This window comes from Cyclopterus lumpus, chromosome 6 (genome assembly GCF_009769545.1).
Source record: "Cyclopterus lumpus isolate fCycLum1 chromosome 6, fCycLum1.pri, whole genome shotgun sequence".
Classification (NCBI taxonomy): Eukaryota; Metazoa; Chordata; class Actinopteri; order Perciformes; family Cyclopteridae; genus Cyclopterus; species Cyclopterus lumpus.
Genome location: NC_046971.1, coordinates 11,450,591 through 11,468,892, shown reverse-complemented (window position 1 = coordinate 11,468,892; position 18,302 = coordinate 11,450,591). Strand labels below are relative to the sequence as shown.

The 18,302-nt window shown below is 42.8% G+C and overlaps 1 protein-coding gene across 1 annotated transcript in view; it reads left to right on the top strand.

The window, feature by feature from the left end:
* roraa (RAR-related orphan receptor A, paralog a) overlaps window positions 1–17,794 on the top strand; it is a 44,524-nt gene extending 26,730 nt beyond the window's left edge. Inside the window, exons 2-10 of the mRNA XM_034534109.1 lie at window positions 3,439–3,524; window positions 4,870–5,011; window positions 7,006–7,404; window positions 8,019–8,140; window positions 8,246–8,378; window positions 9,371–9,478; window positions 10,499–10,609; window positions 10,826–10,938; window positions 11,346–17,794. Of these exons, the coding sequence (XP_034390000.1) occupies window positions 3,439–3,524; window positions 4,870–5,011; window positions 7,006–7,404; window positions 8,019–8,140; window positions 8,246–8,378; window positions 9,371–9,478; window positions 10,499–10,609; window positions 10,826–10,938; window positions 11,346–11,510 (1,379 nt within the window). The 3' untranslated portion in view covers window positions 11,511–17,794. The remainder of the gene's footprint in view (window positions 1–3,438; window positions 3,525–4,869; window positions 5,012–7,005; window positions 7,405–8,018; window positions 8,141–8,245; window positions 8,379–9,370; window positions 9,479–10,498; window positions 10,610–10,825; window positions 10,939–11,345) is intronic.
* The last annotated feature ends 508 nt before the right edge of the window (window positions 17,795–18,302 follow it).

Sequence of the window (18,302 nt, the reverse complement as noted above, 5' to 3'; positions counted from 1 at the left end):
TTGCAGCGCATAGGGAAGAAGTGTTCTGTCTGACAGTGTCTGTCTGATGCTTATAACAATATAAACTATGACAGGGCCCCTGTAAGCTGTTAGTGTGTTTGGCAAATTGTTCTGGGTGTTCACATTTGACTGTCAGTTTCCAGGTCTTTGATAGTGGAGTGGAGATTTAGCAGTGGGTTGATCTCAGGGCTGTGGAGAAGACAGTGAAGGGCACTGGGTGAACATGCAGAGGCCTGGCTGCCCTATTGTGCATGTGCTCTGAGTGACACGTCATCCCCTCAAAGGGCCTGCTAGTGTGGTGAATCAGTGTCCTTGAACTGCTCAACCACAGACAGACAAAGAACAAGCTTTAGCATTCGGCTTGACTGTCTCCTCTCTCTGCCATGCCCATTGTCCGAGACACCCACGCCAGGCTGCAATGCTGCATACAGGAAATCAGTCTTGAGCCGCCGTCCAGCCCTCATGATTATGCGTGTGGTGTGGTTGTGCTGCAGTGTGATTCACACATAATCTTGGCGTCTCAGCAGGTGTCTTTGAAGTGGCCCGCGTGCAGAGGCCCATCTCAGTGCTGTGAGGAGCGTCGGGCTGCTGGGATGGGCTTTAGCATGGCTGCCCGTCTAACTGTGCCTGGCTTTGATGTCGTAAACAGTGCAGGCAGTGCTGGCTGGCAGGGAAGCGGGCAGGCAGGGAGGCAGGCAGGCATGCAGGCACAGTGAATGGGATCAGTGGCACTGCACTGGTCAAGCTCAAGCGAGCCAGCAGCTGCCTGTTTCAGCCCAAGAAGCAGTTAACACCGCAGCTCATGTCAATAGATATTGACTGCCAGATTGGGAGTGCTTATGAGCGCATGCCTTTTTGTTTGACTCCTGTGTGAATTCAGTTTAAATCATGCTCAGTGTCTAAAGTGTAGCGTGGGGGCCCCATGACCAGCCACACAAGAGGACAACTTACACAGTCACAGACATACAAATATTAACTTAGGCTGATGATTGTAGGTGACTTCATGGTGTATTTGATCTCCATTGTGTCATTGTTGGGTATTTACTCTCCTTGACCCCTCTCTCCACATCTTTTTGAAAGCAGCTTAGCGTAGTGTGGAAATTACTTTATGTTCAGAATGAGGTCCTCTCTCATACAAGAAACGACAGAGCCTGCCTCAGCCGGTCCAGAGACAACCCCTTTTTACTGTTGAGTGCACTGAGCATTCAGGAGTTGTGCAGCGGTGGAGTGAGAGGGTGTTAGCTGGTGCACTCAGGGTCTTCCTGCTGCAGATAGGGCTTTGTGAGGCATGCTTGTGTCTGCGTATGCCTTGCCCGGCCTGGCACCCTCGTGTCTCTACTCCCACTGCTTTCACCTGATGTGGCACAGCCTCTGTCAGGCCTGAGCGAGCGCCTAGCCAGCTCCGCTTCTTCAGGAGAGATGAAGGCATCTCACAGCTATGCTGTGGGGGTGGGGGAAGCTAGCAGCAGCCTAAGCCTGGAGCTATCAGAGGCTGGAGCTCAGAGCCAAAAGCCTGTGGGCTGGATAGGGTGGGTGGAAGAAGCTTGGCTTAACTTGGCAAGACAACCATAGCCACAGCTCTGCACTGCCACCCAATGGCTGGGGCATGTCACTACAACCTTTAGCTCACTACAACCACAACTAGTAAATAATTACGGCACGCTTCAGTTGTTGTGAGTGCATGTCAGAACAAATTATGTAAGTAATGAGGCTGAAAACGCTAAAGGAGTTGAAACACACTGCACTGTTAATGCTCATGCTGGGAGAACACAAAAACAAACAATAGAGTGCACTCATACAGAGATAGACCTAAACGAAATAACAAGCAACTGTGCACAGTAAGGAAAAGATTAATTATAAATTAACCCTCTCAGTTAGGTTGTCGAAGCCCGCCTCCTGCCTGGATTTCACTCTAATCCGGGCCAACGAGGTGCAGTGCCCTCTATTGTATGTGAGAATCACAAATCACAGGAGGTGTGGTCTGGAGGAGAATTAATTGTGCATGTTCCACGACTCCCTTTTGTTAATTTTACCGAAATGTAGGCTAATTCCATGTAAACATGGCCGGTCTTGTTGACTCCAGCAGCGCGAGGAGAACAGACACAGATTCCTGAATGAATAGAGTGTGGCTCCGGGGTTAGTGGATTAGAGGCTCTGTGTAAAGGGCCTCTCCCGGGCATGCCTCAGGGACAAGGACATTATCCACATGACACATTACAAGCTCCGAGGCAGATGATTAAAATGGGCAGGGATCTTTGGATTGAACTTCAGCAGAAGTACTTTTGATGTGATCAAACTAGTTTAAAGAGGTTGGTTGTTAAGGTGTACGAGGGATATTTGAAGCTTCTAGGCTTGTGAAGAGACAGTTAGGCCTGGCTGCAGGGGAGAGGCTGATGCAACTCTTTGACATAGCGAATTTACCACCATTTCTTTAATTATTATAATTTTTATTGCATCTTATTAAGGCAAAACCATATTATTCCTCCCCTAATTGGTATAGACTGGTGTTGCAATAGCTCCACATGCTCTGATTGGTTGGCCACATCGCTGGTTGCAGAAAACCATTACATTGTGAGAAAATATCCTGCGGTGATCTTTCCTGGATTTGGATCAGATAGCGGTATGCGTCTGGCGTTGCAGTGCACTGTTGTGTTGGGACGGAGATGTTGTAGATGTGGAGGAGGGCTGTGAGATAGAGATCTCTAGAGGAAGAGGGGGGGGGGGGGGCTGTAGCATCAGTGGCTGCAATGATAAAGCTGAGAGCAGTGGGACGAGCTGGGAGTTCTGTGTCTCTGATGTCTGTGTGTTGTGTTGTGTTGTGTCGTGTCGTGTTGTGTTGCCCTGTTGTATGCTCCTGAAGAGAAGGCCAGCGATGGATGAGGCCTGTCTTCTCTGTGCTTTTGTCCTCTATGGCGGGTGAATCACAGGCCTGTCAGCAGCACAACACCGCGGCCACTGAACACTTTCTCTCGTAGCGTCGACTGCAGTGGCCATGTTATGAGTCTTTGTGGCCGCAATGTATTTACTCATTAGGTGCTTATGGTTTTAAAGTCTAAGAAGCTTCATAAAATCTCCTCATGTTGCTAAATGAGCCTTTGTCGCTGCTCCAGGCTAGTATTAATACGACTGTTCTGTGTTTGGGTTTGTGGGTAGATGGGGTTTTCCTTATATAAGTTGTGTTTGACACTTTGTTTATATTGGCTGCTTGTGAGAACTTAAAATGTCCTCCTTCCTTTCTCTCTCACACACACACACATATCCAACTCAGTAAATATTCAACTAATGCTCTGTGGAAGTGAGGATTCAAAAGCCACCGGATGTGATGTTTTTAGAAGCACAGTGCTCTTTCATGTACCAACGTGGATCCGTGGCGAGGGTGTTGTACAGTGACTTGTGACAGCAAAATGTTGATTTTTTTTTTTCTTTTCTTCTCTGCAGCTCAAATCGAAATAATTCCCTGCAAGATTTGTGGAGACAAATCATCAGGCATCCATTACGGCGTGATAACATGTGAAGGCTGTAAGGTAAGCATCGTGTGTGTGTGTGTGTGTGTGTGTGTGTGTGTGTGTGTAGACAGGGTAATTTGAGAAGATAAAGAAAGAGTTGCTTGCTGGGAAAAACATTTATGAATGTTGCTGAAGTTTTACAATGATTTGGAGAAGGACTGCGAAGTGTAAACACAAAGAACATGATCATTAAAGTGGTCAAGCACCACAGAGGACATCACAGAAAAGTACAATTAGTAGGACAAAGTCATCCCTCTGACTTGCTCTGCTTTTCTCTCCCAGGGACATGTCTTTTCACTTCTCTTTTCTTTCTTTTTTGCTTCTGCTGCAGCATGCTCTTCTTGAAATAAAATGATCAAAAGGAGAGTGCTTTGAATTATAGCAGATTGTTGGCTGTTTGCTACAGTGTTGCTTCCATTGAAGCCGCCTTTTGTACTGTTTCAAATGCACCAGCCATTCACATTGAGGGGAATTTTGTGCTTAGAGTGTATTCTTGTCCCAGTGCTTGTCACCAGACACATCATTAGCATTCCTCAGCCAGCCTGCACCTTTGCTGTGTGTGTGTGTATGTGTGTGTGTGTGTGTGTGTGTGTTGAGAGGTTCCTGTTCTTCCCTACTACTCTCCCTCACACAGGAGCTGGAAGGAATGAAACACTAAAGAATAAACTGCTGAAATCTATCTTTAATGATTGCTAATTAGTCCAAGGCAGAGAGGCCTTTAATGATATGTGCGAGTACAAAAGTTTGGACCATAAATCATAGCTTTATTAAAGAGTGCTGCTTGTCACTGGCAGTTATAGCCTGTTTCCATAATGGCTTCCATTATAAAGCAACTTGGCAGCTGTCAGCTGTTTTCTTGTAATTAAACAGCCAATGAGCAGCTAATTAAGACATATGTGTATGGAGCAGTAGAGTGGGGCATGTTAATGATGTGCTGGAATCAATTCATTAAGTCAAAGGATGAGGAATCCAGTCGGTGTACATTCCCAATCCTTTAGCACTGCACATGCCAGTGCCGCGTTAATCAACACTAATAGCCCCACTGAAGAAAAATACTATCCACTGTTATCATTCCTACCCAAACACACCACCCTCATGCTGTATACACTGATGAAATAAAGCACTCTTTAAATGCCTGATTTAACAGCCAACAGTCGTAGTAACATAATCTAATCTGTTTGCCAGCAGTAAAATAAAAGTATCACCACCAGGAATACATTAAATCACTATCAATCAGTAATGAATTTTGTCAGAACTAAAACACGATGAAAACATGCATTGATCCTTCACTCCCAGAACATGTTTCCTCCCACGCGGGTTCATCCAGTAACCCAAAGTGTTTCCATGCTCCTTTTCTGTCCAGGGCTTCTTCAGGAGGAGTCAGCAGAGCAATGCAGCCTACTCCTGCCCCCGTCAGAAGAACTGCCTCATCGACCGCACCAGCCGCAACCGCTGCCAGCACTGCCGGCTGCAGAAGTGCCTGGCAGTGGGCATGTCACGAGATGGTAAGTGCTTGATGGAAGAGGTGGGCAGACCCAGCAGGGGGGGCATGGTGAATCAGGGGAGGTGAAGAGCCCAGGTTCAAGTGCCCGTGTGGGCAAGAATCTGCTCTGCTCTGTGTTTGAAGCAGTACTTCAGGGATGCTGTTGTGGACTCTGAAATACCAAAGTCCTTTTATGAAGTTATTGGTAGTGTTTATTGAGGGCTCATTTTTAATTACAAAAAACAAGCCAGGAATGTATCTGTTTATTTTCAATTTAAAAGAATGAGTAAAGACTGGATGAGAACATTTAAAGAAAGAGAGGGCATTGTTTAGTGTAAACTACCTTCTTGCGGCAAGAAATGCAACTTTTTCATACGTCCCTACTCCCGGGTAGAAATCTGGGTATTTGTCAGTTAAAACAACACCATAACTCTGTTTTTACTCATAACTGCTTTGACATAGCCATCTGTGGGTTTCTATCATTATTTTTATTTGGTCCTATATTACTGATGTACCAAATACTGATGTTTTTATTTCGAGACAAAGAAAACACACACACACACACACACAAATAATGAACACCATTATTCTCAAAGAGACACAACAGACAAATCCCAAGAAAATGGTGACGTGAACACATGCTAAGACGTCGGTCTGTGTTCATTGTCTGCGAGTAGCAGGTGAGTGCTTTGTCTGTGGGACTAATTTGTTCCTGTGATAGAAACTAGGTTTGATGAAATAGGAGGTTGTTAGAGTCATTAGTGCTGCTGCAGCTGAGATGCTGTAATGGGAGCACACAGGTGGGGATGTGTGCTGGAGGGCTCCTGCTGTGCCAGGCTGGTCCAGTCTGGGCCAGTCCAGACTGGACTGAGCTGAGGAGATTATGTCAGAACAAAGCAGATCTATGATGGGTTTTCTTTTTCAACACACACAGGAATTCACACAGACAAGAGAAAACCTGAACAGACACAGAGGCTGGCATATCTTTATGCACACTACTTTGCTTAAATTCAGTTACACACACATACATATTCATGAATATGAATGAACACAGAAGTACATTAGCACTTATGAGTGCCTTTGCATAGCCAGACACATGCACATACACACACACACACATACATACACACACACACACACACTCACACACACTCAGGACAGACGAAGGTGACTCTTGCTTTCACTCAACACACCAGAGCCCATCTGCCCGCACTCCTCCTCACCGCTTCACTCGCTTTCCACTGTGCGTAGAAAAGCACACACACACACACACACACACACACACACACACACACACACACACACACACTGTGACCGGCTGACACACTGCCAGGCCCCCAGAACTCTGGCCAAGGAGTCACATTCTCAGCACCAGTGTTTAGTCTGGAAACCTTGAAACAGGAGGCAGCAACTTAGCCTGTCTCACGTTTGAGTGGCTGGTAAGCTGTTAGTCACTTCGTCACTTCCCACTTCTGCCTCTGCACTTATGAAGCTGTTAATTTTTTTAATAATCTCTGTCATTAGTGATCCCTCCTGAAATATGGAGATTTGCTTTTTTGTCATCAGTGTTTTCTATTAAAAGAGTATATCACTTTTACTTTCCTGTACATTGTACATTGAGTATTGTGGAGAACGATGCTAGTAGCGGGCGTCTTTTGGTCCAATAGTAACATATGACTTTCATGAGTGTTGTTTTACTTGGTATGGGGAGGGCATGCATTGACAGATGATCTCTTAATGTGATTCACAATATATACTATAAGTAAGGAATTAATGTCATTAATTCAATCTTTGTCTCTCGAGCAAACAAGCCCCAGCTGGCAAGAATTATGTTTTTGTTATAGGAGTCACGATTTAGCCAAAACAATACAATAAAATAATAAAAATGACAGTGAGACATTCTCAAATTAACTAGGGCTTTCATAATGTTTTGAAAAGAAGTTATTATCACATAATTGTGGTTGATTGTTTGTAATGGTCCACAGTGTAACACATGCTTTGTCCTGCTACTCACAGCGGTGAAGTTTGGCCGCATGTCGAAGAAGCAGCGAGACAGCCTGTACGCTGAGGTCCAGAAGCACCGGCTGCAGCAGCAGCAGCAGCGTGACCACCAACAACAGCCTGGAGAGGCGGAGCCGCTCACACCTAGCTATGGCCTCTCAGCCAATGGCCTCACTGAGCTCCATGACGACCTCAGCGGCTACATGGATGGTCACACCCCTGACGGCAGCAAACCAGACTCGGCGGTCAGCAGCTTCTACCTGGACATCCAGCCATCTCCTGACCAGTCAGGCCTGGACATCAACGGCATCAAGCCGGAGCCCATCTGCGACTTCGCCCCTGGCTCTGGCTTCTTCCCTTACTGCTCCTTCACCAACGGAGAAACCTCCCCCACCGTGTCCATGGCTGAACTAGGTAAGTAGCAGGAGAGAGGCAGGGGGGGACGAGAGGAGAGACAGCAAAATGGAGGAGGGGGAGAACAACTCAACCGTGGGGCAAACGACACAAAGGTTGCTTAAAATAGCAGGAGGTTGGAGACTCATCTCCAACACTCATTAAAAGAGCCTCTTTTTTGTAATTAGTTTCCATTAATTAGGGCCAATCAGGATCCAGCAGGGCAGGAGTCTGGGGAAATCATTTTTTTAGACTCCCCTGTGCCCAGGAACTCCTTTTAACAGATGTGTTTTCAAAACCATTTAAATTCTTATACTCAATATTTCTCTCCGAGAAAATGTGACCTTTGTTTCAGTGAGTAACGTGGCGCCCCTCCTCCTCGCCATGCATTTGTGTCATAACTAGATTGGCTGTGCCTCAACCTTAAGTTATGAGCTTCCTGCAGGCAGTACAAGGAAATGTCAACAAGCCTTTTCCCAGTCAGAAAAGCCCACGCGTATCCGCCTCTCCTCCTTTTTGAAAGCTCAGTAAATAAATCTTCTTTTCCTGTGGCATATTTCATCAGTGAGGTCTTCCCTTTCACAAATCCTTGTGAGTAACATTCAGAAGTCAACTGTGATCTTCTTGTATTGCAGAGCACCTGGCCCAGAACATCTCCAAGTCACACATGGAGACATGTCAGTACCTGAGGGAGGAGCTGCAGCAGATGACCTGGCAGGCCTTCCTGCAGGAGGAGGTCGAGAGTTACCAGAGCAAGGTACCCCGACCACAAGCGGGCCCGTGCTGGCCTTCACAGCAGTAATAGTAATCAAACTCATTGTTTTAAAGCAGATAACACATTCTCTGTCCTATCTGTTCTTAGCCCCGGGAAGTCATGTGGCAGCTGTGTGCTATCAAAATAACAGAGGCCATTCAGTATGTGGTGGAGTTCGCCAAGCGCATCGACGGCTTCATGGAGCTGTGTCAGAATGATCAGATAGTGCTGCTGAAAGCAGGTATGACAGCCTGTCAACATGGCCTGCTGCCGTCAAACTCACCCACCACCACCACCACCCCCACCACCCCCCGCTGGCATTGTCACAAGAGCGTAGCTGACCTGACTGCACAAAGTCCTCTTCTTCACACGCCACACACATTGTCACAAAGAAGAGACCCCGCCCTGCCGGTTTCCTCTTTCTGCCTCTGTCGCTCTTTATTCTCTTCTGTTCCTTACATACATAGCAGGGACGGACACAACATTAGATCAGCGATGTGTTCCTGAGCTCAGAGGATACCTATCATGACGGCTGCCATTCCCCTCTCTTTCCTCAGACACCGATGATGTCTGCTTATTCAAACTGCTCTCATGAAGACATACTTACAGAATATTAAATGCAGCTATGGCTCTTTGCACACTGTCAACTATATTTACGCATGAATACGGAGGCTGAAACACAGATGCACACATACTGCAAACAAACACCTCTCCTGGGTCTTTCCTTGAGTATTATTTACATTAGCACAGCCAATATGAATAATGAAATAAAGACTGAGATCCCTTGTCAGACATGACATTTAAAACAGTAGCATCTCCCTTAGAGGCAGTAATGGCTTCTGTTACATTTTCTTGATCCTCTTATCAACTCCCAAAGAGTGGTACAAAATTGTAGGATAGAATAAATTCCCTACCTATCTTGCTAAATAAAGGTTGAATGAATAAACACTGTCACAACTGAATGAAGCTCAATTTTTATCTGGCATGTCATTATGGAAGAATAGCCTTCTGTCGATGATATTATCATCTGCAGAGGTGTTTTTTTTTTTTCTCTCTCTCTCTCTCTCTCTCTAACGGCAGACTTCTTTATGTCAAAGTGTTTGTGTTACTCACATTGTAGAAGAATAACACAAAGCACAATCATGAGTTTTGCATCCCTTACTGATGTGTAACTGTTGGGGGAAAAAGAAACAACTCTCAGATTGAGCATCTTGTTCCTGTCTGTCTCCACAGGCTCTTTGGAAGTTGTGTTTGTCAGAATGTGCCGTGCCTTTGACTCGCAAAACAACACAGTCTATTTTGATGGAAAGTATGCCGGACCTGATGTGTTCAAGTCATTAGGTAAGTGGAGCGTGTGTGCGTGCGTGTGCACGTTTGAATGAGTTTGCATGTGTGTATATGTATGCTGCTGTGATTTGTGTGTGTTTCTTACAGTATCTTACTCCCTTCCTTAGTGTAATAGCCAAAATTAGAGTCTGTTGCTCTGTTCTACACAATGCTGAAGGCCTGGAAGCAAACACTAAGCACTCATCCCTGCCTCACCTGGCATTGCTGTCTCTGCCATGGTTATTTATGGTAGAACAGAAATGTTAGGGAAGCTCTGCTGCATATGGCTCCTGTAACTGTGGAGTAAATAAAGCCAGACAGTGTCTTTAGGGGAAGCGCTATCAAAACTATCATTGATAGACTGATATAAAACATCTCAGGCAAAAGCAAATAGCATTCGTGTTTGACTGCCGTGACAATAGTAAGACTCTCCACTGTGGATTTTCTCGGATTTCCAACTGCCTTTTGACGGTAAAAAAAGTAGTAGTAAATATGTCCCATGGCGGCAGTAACAATTCTGGTTCTTGGTGTAAGTTTTCCATTCCGTGTACCGCCCTGTTTGTGTGTGTGTGTGTGTGTGTGTGTGTGTGTGTGTGTGTGTGAGTGTGAGAGAGAGAGAGTGAGCATGTGTATCGGTCCCAGCTTGGAGAGTCCCGGTGTCCTGTGTGTTCTGCACAGAGGGGTCCGCAGCAGGGTAGGCAGAGTGATGGGCTTCCCGAGCCGCAGTGGCATCCGCCTGTCTCTCTGTATCCCCGATAATTGATTTAACTAAAAGCCTCAATAGTGACCTCATTTTGGCTTGCATAACACCACCCCAACTGCCAAAAGTGACTCGTCTGGGAGGCAAAACTCAGTAAAGGCATTGCCTGTTCTGCTTAAGACGCTCCAATGTGCTGTCAGCATGCCGCTCTTTTTCATTCCTTCCCTTTCCTCTCCCCTCCCTGTGTGCCTCTCTCCCAATAAAGATCAAGAGTGAATGTTGTTCTTTGGTCTTCCTCATCCTAAGCCCTCTCTCTGTGTCCTTTGCTGTGGCAGGCTGTGACGACTTGATCAGCTCCGTCTTCGAGTTTGGGAAAAACTTGTGTTCTATGCACCTGTCTGAGGATGAGATCGCCCTGTTCTCCGCCTTTGTGTTGATGTCTGCTGGTAGGTGTCACTCACAGTGCAAAGGGGGAAAAAAAGGGAAGACGCACATTCACCACGACAAAGAGCGCTGTTGCCCTCCTGTTTTTCTCTATCAATTAGTATCTGATATTAGTGGCACTGCATCATTTCCTTTTCCCATCAGCCAAGTTGACTGTTATGGGCTTATCAGGTGTGCGTTTTTACAGTAACTAACAGCTGTGAAAATGTACCTTCCAGACCGATCTTGGCTCCAGGAGAAGGTGAAGGTGGAGAAACTCCAGCAGAAGATTCAACTGGCCCTCCAGCATGTCCTGCAGAAGAACCACAGAGAGGATGGTATACTTACAAAGGTACAGTGCGATGCCGTACACTCCATCCATTATCCCTGAGAGTCGCTGTCTGCTAAGCATGCTCTACCCTTGTAGGAGTGCAGTCTCCCACTGTTTAGGATCTTTATCCACAGGCCATCAATTTTTAGAGCAGTTGGTTAAGCTTACACAGATTTCAGGCAAAGCATTCATAATGTGTTATGTAATGCCTTTTTATCAGTAGAGAAGTGGCAATTTATCAATTGTACCAGCTCCATAATATGAAGTGTCAAGCTTTCCTCCTGCCTGAGTGCTTCTCTCAATATTTACAAGTCTGTTTGCCCCTGTGTGAGAGGGAATACACTGTAGGGAGGAATGTTTTTCACTACCATTGCTCCTGTCCTTGCCTCCCTGTGAATCTAAACAGCCTGTCTCCTCTCTCTCCACAGTTGATATGCAAAGTGTCGACACTGCGAGCGCTGTGCAGTAGGCATACAGAGAAGCTTACAGCTTTCAAAGCAATATATCCAGACATTGTGCGTGCCCACTTCCCCCCCTTATACAAGGAGCTGTTCGGATCAGACTTTGAGCAGTCCATGCCCGTTGACGGGTAGCAGCCCTGCCAGGTGCCAGTGTGCCCACCGTAGGGGAATGTGGAGGAGGAATCTCAGACACTTTATTGGTGCCCTGCACAAAACCAGAGCGGACAGATGGCACGTTGTTCAACTTCTTTTTTTTACTTTGAAGGGGAGGGCTTAGGGAGTTGATTCTCAAGGTTTACTTTATTGAATTTAGTCCTCTTTGGAAGACTTGTGGGACCCGACACCCCACGGGACACGAAGAGGAGATAGGGACAAATGATTTCTGTCTGGTTGAACTTGACCCTCTTTTGCGCATTTCTATCATGATTCACTTCATTTCATTCATTCATTCATTTTATGCATCGCCGTTGTTATGATTTACCTGTACATCTGACTGGTAATCACATAAACAATTACTGAGTCACTTTTGGAATTTAAAAATAGCTGAAGACGTCTTCAATTTGAAGATAAATCCGCATCAGTATTACTTTTCAGATTACATTCCCAAAACAGTTTTAGTATTTTCACATTCAGAACTTCTAATAGTCTTATCGCTATCTTCCCAAATGGAAATAAACAGCTGACAAATGCGCACATTTTGGTCAAGTTCAGCCCTTTTTCTCTTGTGTTCAGTCGTATCTTTTGGATGCCGTTCTTGGATTGAAAACTCACAGCGACTTTGAGGGGAGGGTCTGTCGGCATGGTGATGCAATCGACACCTCTCTATGGACAATCTAAAAAAAAAAGAAGAAAAAAATGAATCATAGAATTCTGGTAATTCTAATGAAAACGCAATGATTTTAGCTGTCAAAGACTCCATCCACCATTGTTGCATAGTGAAATCATGTAAGGCCATCTGCTATTAATCCTTCTCTGGACAGGTGCCCTGGAGAAGCACAGGGCACCAACACAATGAAAAGGGTCCATTCCACCTGTTTTATAATGTACTACAGGGTATATGGTCATAAGTACTTACTATACAGAAAAAAATAAATGTTTATAGAATCTATTTTAAATAACATGTATGATATTAGTAGTTAGACCATTCTTAATTGTTGAATTGATAAGGCACTTTTATTTACACCTTTCTTTAATTTAAGACTCGTATATTTACCTAGTGATGTGTTGCATGTGCACAAGAAATACAAGTTGAACCATTGCCACAGAGGCTAGTCCTGGGAGCTGCAGATGATACTGGTCTGGAAGTGTAAGGGCTGTCTGTTAGGATTGCTGGCGAGGCTGCTGGTTGGTGAACAAAGAGGCTCGGATGAGAAGGCAGGTGAGAGGAGCTCTGTCGCCTGTTACCTCATCAGCATGACACCTGTCAAAATGTGGCTCTGATACTCCTTTGAGAGAGAGTGCACACATACAACAAGCTACAAACTTGTATTTATGACATTCAAGTCTCTTGGCTTTCTTGACGTTTGTTATGAACAGACCTGGATTGAACAGCTAAAAAAAATGAAAGTATTGTTTGTTGAAACATTTGCAATACACCGTCGTTCATATACGACTAATTTAACTTTGAAAAAAGTCACGTATTATGTAAAGAAGGCCACATGAAAACAGAAATGAAACAGCGCAGCCAGGTTTTAAGCTCCACACAGAGACTGTGATCCAATTGTTCCATCTAGTGGAAGGTGAAGACACAGCAAGCAAGTTGACGGCCCAATGACAAAGATATGAAGTCTAACCTAAAAGCACACTCTGTCAAACTGTTAAGATTATTTTGTCTTTATCTGCCTTCTCACCTCAACCTCAGCCTCAGCAACGCCACAACAGGACACAGAAGGAACAGTGAAGGGAAAGTGAATATTCAAAGCCTTGTCTGGTAGTAAAGCTTCTATTTTTGTAACATGTTTCGGTTAAAAAACTCATGAAAGAGAACGAGGGAGAGAAAAAGATGTCAGGTAGCACTTAACTATATTCCTGCAATAATTAGGATAGCTGTTGTTTGTATGATTAGGGGAGAAACATAAAAATGGTAGGACAAGTGCTATTTTCAGAATGCTTTGTTGTTGTGCTTCTGTTTTGTTGAGTGTGTCTTTCTTGTCAGTGTGGTAGTAAAGTGGTAGAAAAAACCCTGGATGTGCCAAACAGTAGTCGTTGCGTCCGCTTTCCAGTCTACTCGTCTATAATGTAGAATGGATTCCTAAGACATTCCAGCGATCTCGGTAGCGGCTTCTAGAAATATCTTTCAAAAAAGAAAAAAAAAGAAAAAAATGATATCCCTTTAGAAACCCAACAAAGCATGTTGATACATCTGTCACCAACCGTAACATAGAATCCAGTTGTTTGTCTTTTGTTTTCTGTTTGCACACTATCATTCCTCAGCCGTGCAATTTGTACAAGGTGTTACCACCTTGTGCTGTCACCCCTCAGGGAAGAGTTTCTTTTGCGCTTTCGGTTTGAGAGGACATTTGTTTGTACTCATTAGGTTTAGTTTGTGTGTTGTTTTTTTTTGTCAGGGATGTTCCATGAGAAATGGTTGAGATTTCACATTTGAATATTCATCCGATCTTTTAATTATCGATGTCCTTTCGGGGCCCCCAGCCACTCAAAGACCACTGCGCCCCTTTGGTCAAGTTCAAGAAAAAAAAAATCTCATTTGTATAAACAACAAACCCCATCACTTTTAGAAACCAAACAATTTTATCAGTACACAGCATATTTCCTGTCACACACAAAAAAAAAATCAGTTTTGGTTTCAAACGGTGTCATCAGGGTCTTTAAAAATGATTACCCTCTTTGTTAGAAAAACCAAATATTCTTATGCAATACTAAATCTGTTGTGTTTGGGTTGTAGTAGATATGCTGTACCGAAGTAATAATCTCTGTTATGATCCAACGCTATTTGGATATGCACAAGCCCTCTACGACTAGTAAACCTCAGTCTCCCAGCAAAAGAAACCCAGTCTGGAACACTGCTAGACAATCCAGGTTGAGAGGCCCAGCGGCCCAGCGAGAGCAGCGAACGAGGACGAGGTGTGAACGCTCAGGGAGGTAACAGGTAGACCGAAGAAGCAGCTCGTTTTCCTCTGGACAGTTGCAAAGCATTTGATTAGCTCTCATGCGAATTTATGAGATCTTTAAAAAATCTCTTTAAAGCACCCGATTGATGAGAGGAGGGGGCTTAGCACACTGAACATGCAGAGCATCGAGCACTTACTGTTCAGAAAATTATCGAGAGATGGAGCTTTGGCTGATATCCTGTTATTTATTTGAAGAAGAAAAAATGATTCCATTTTCTTAAAGCTGTTATAATATCGCTTGATGGTCGCATAAAAACAATTCAGTATTTTTCTCAAATATGATCAGCTAAGGTCTACCACCAAAACGGTTCTTCTCTCATAAAGTGAAAATGTGTTTTTCATTTTTGCGAGTGGCACGTATTGTGTTCTACAATACAAAACAAGCAATATGCCTTGTGTTACAATTACGGGTCTCTACAGTGCAGTTATCATCCTTTTTGAATTGGCTTTATTCGTTCAGCTGACTCAAACTGATGACGTGAACTCTTAGTCCAGAACAAAAGCCCCGTCACTCTGTTTTCATCTTCTGTACTAGTATGGTTGCGATATTGGCAGGATAGCAGAACACGGTCATCATACACATGAATTATTGTGTCTAACTATAAACTGCGCCTTCACACAGGCCTGTAAAGTGATGTCCTTCTGTATATTCTCACTTGATATGTCCCAGTTTAAGTAAGGGATTGATGCTAAGTGTGCTCTTCAATCAGTGTATAGTAAACAGTCAAATGTGCTGGTCCTTCTGTCTCTGCTCTGTTGTCTGTTTGTACAAAGCAATAGTGTGTATGTGTGTATGTGTGTATGCGTGTATGTGTTTGTTCTCACAGTGTGTGAATAAAATAAACCCCAGACAAGGCTTTAATAATTACAAAGGAACAGGGTTATGTGGACGAGGATTTTATTTTGGTCTTTTTTTATTTATTTTTTATGAAAGGTTTTGGAAATGCCAAGCTTGATCCATCCATATTAGGTGTAGGTTTTAAAAGCATGACATAATGCCTTCAACAATTCATAGGTCTGCAGAATGCTGGGAGGCAACATTGACCAGCTTCACAGCGAAAACATGCTTCGCTATCATTTCGAACATGCGCGGCTACGGCCGGAGATGAATTGAAATGAAATCTGGACTGTACATTTTGAAAATGAGTCTTCTCGGCCATAAATTGTGAAGATCAGTGTTATGTCACGCTTAAAGATGTGCTGGAGTGTCGGTGTGTTACCCCGAATTATGAGTCAGTCATCACATTTTAAGATAAGTCATTTTCCAAAGCACAGCTGATAAGGATTTATGATTAAAAATACGTTTAAGAATATAGTAAAACAAAAAAATGAAAAGAAACTTTTAGCCATAATCGAATGTCAAGCAATAATATATGTCTGTATTATTTTTGATTCTTTTGTGCACAATAGTCTTTGAACATCTGCATGTAAATACACCTCTTATTTATCACTTTTTGGTTTACTTTGTGTTGATTCTGTGGATGTTTTTATGTTCCATCTGTATATTTGACCAGTTCTGTTCCCAGGTGGAGAACTAAGAACTTATTTTCTCACTCTTTCTCTCTCCCTCATTCTCAGCCATTTATTCACCATATTTAATGTTATTATTGATCACATGTATAAAGGTAGCTTTGAAATTTCTGACTGTATAGGTAAGAGGAAAATACTGCTACTAAGGCCTACCCAGTGAAACTATTTATCTGTTTATCAATTACACCCTATTGTACGATAACTCTCTAGTTTCTAGTTTGCTTCCCTCCTTTAGGATTAGTTTGATAGAGATAGGGTGTGCTGACATTTATTTTGTGTTGCCCTGATGTGTGGTGCTAGGTAAGTTAATTTTGTGAACAAAGTATTGATTCCTAAGCCTGCCCGCCCTATTAGGCCGTTCATGTCATTGCATATTAATGTATTATTGATATTAGGACTCAATAAATAATAATAAAAATGATAGTGGTAAAATTACCCGGCCAGTACCTGTATCAGTGTGCTCGTCTTGGGATAAGGCACTTATTTCCTTCTGAATTATAGCAAAGCTAGTATCTGCTAATTAACAAACTATTTAAGGTTGCTTTTCCGGTTTGTGGAAAAATGATAATATTCAAACTGAAACAGCAGTATTGTGTTTTTTTCTTTGTCTGATTGTAAAACCACTCACTGAGGCTATAGTTTGTCAGGTTTTAAGATACTAAATATTTACCTCTTTGTGTCTGCATAGTTCTTCACCTGATGCAGGGAAGTGGTGCTTGGATTTTATTAAACAGATCCTCGGTATGCTTTTGTTATTCCCCATTTTAGACTATCCTGAAACTGGTTTCTTTAGACCAGTAGCGTAAACCTCTTGCGCCACATGAAGTGTTACAAATTTACATAAAAGAAATCGCCATTTGAGGACAAAGTTGACTTTTTCTCTCCACTCTGTAGCAAATATCAGTGAGAATATGCTTGCAATAATACACAACGTATCACACTGAGTGCCTCTCGGTGTAACAAGATGCATACATGGTTTTGATTGTCATTTTTTGTGGTTTTACAGACGTGTACTGAAGTGACGATGTATTTTGTACATGAGGATGAATTCTCAACTCTCACATGCTTCAAATGTTTTTCAGATTCTTTCTTTATGTGACGTTAACCATTTTCACATGGGTTGATGCGCTCGATGTTAAAGGGTTTCAATGTGTAGATGGTCCGTTTAGAGTGTACATGTCACCCCTTACCTCGTTTTTTGAGAAACGTAACTGGGAAGTTTGTTTCATGTTGATCTTGAATGGTCAAATAAATGCTTGCAGACAGAAAAGTTCACCTTTCTTTGATCAGGCAAAAACTAACAGGCAACCCACATTTCTTCAATTTCTATTTGTTTTATATCAACTTTTTATTTTTTTTTTATTTAATTGAGATTTACTAATGCATTGTATATCAAGTAGTTGTATGTATTTGTAAAAGAGGCATACAACACATCTGGATTTCTTTAATGTTCCGTGTTCAATGTGCACTCAGTCGGTTGGGGTAACTTAACATGAAGGGTGGGTGGAACAGGGGTGGATTCTTTTTCCATACAAAAGCAGTGCAAATTATGGGAAAGCCGAAACTAGTGTGTGGTTGTCACACATTTCTAAGTCACACGTTTGCTACTGATGTTAAAATGGGGACAGATGATCATGTACCTTTTTATCCAGCTCTTTTGAACTCTCTTTAGCAGGTAGTCTATTCACAAACGTAGTTTTGCTCCTTCTTGTCTGATTCTTAAATATGAAAATAAGTATTTTGATTCATTTTGTAAATACAGCTGTAAAGAAAAATAAGAAATTTAATGTTGTCTTTTAAATACTTTTCATTCTAATATGAATGTTGTTATATTGTACTTAGAAACTGTACCTTTAATATTACCTTTATTAAAAGTGCATTGGACACATCGATTTTAGATGTGCTTTATGTGCTGTTATCCCATAATAAAATTTACCGCTTGTAATGGGCTTCTATTTCCTGACTATTTATCTGTCTCTGTTGTCTGCTCTCTTTGGCTCACTCTTTTTCTTTTTCAACCAAATTAATCAAATTGTACATTTTTTATTCACAATCATTGTATCGGGCCCAACTGTTTGAATTAGTGTTTCAATATTTAATAAGATGTGGTAGCCTTACCAATGGAACTAATTTGCCAAATTCTATGAACAAATATAAATAAATTTGTTTTAGAATTGCATCTATATTTGTGCAACAACAAATAAACATGTGAAAACTAAACATGTGAAAACTGAATAAACATGGGTTTATCTAAGACATATAA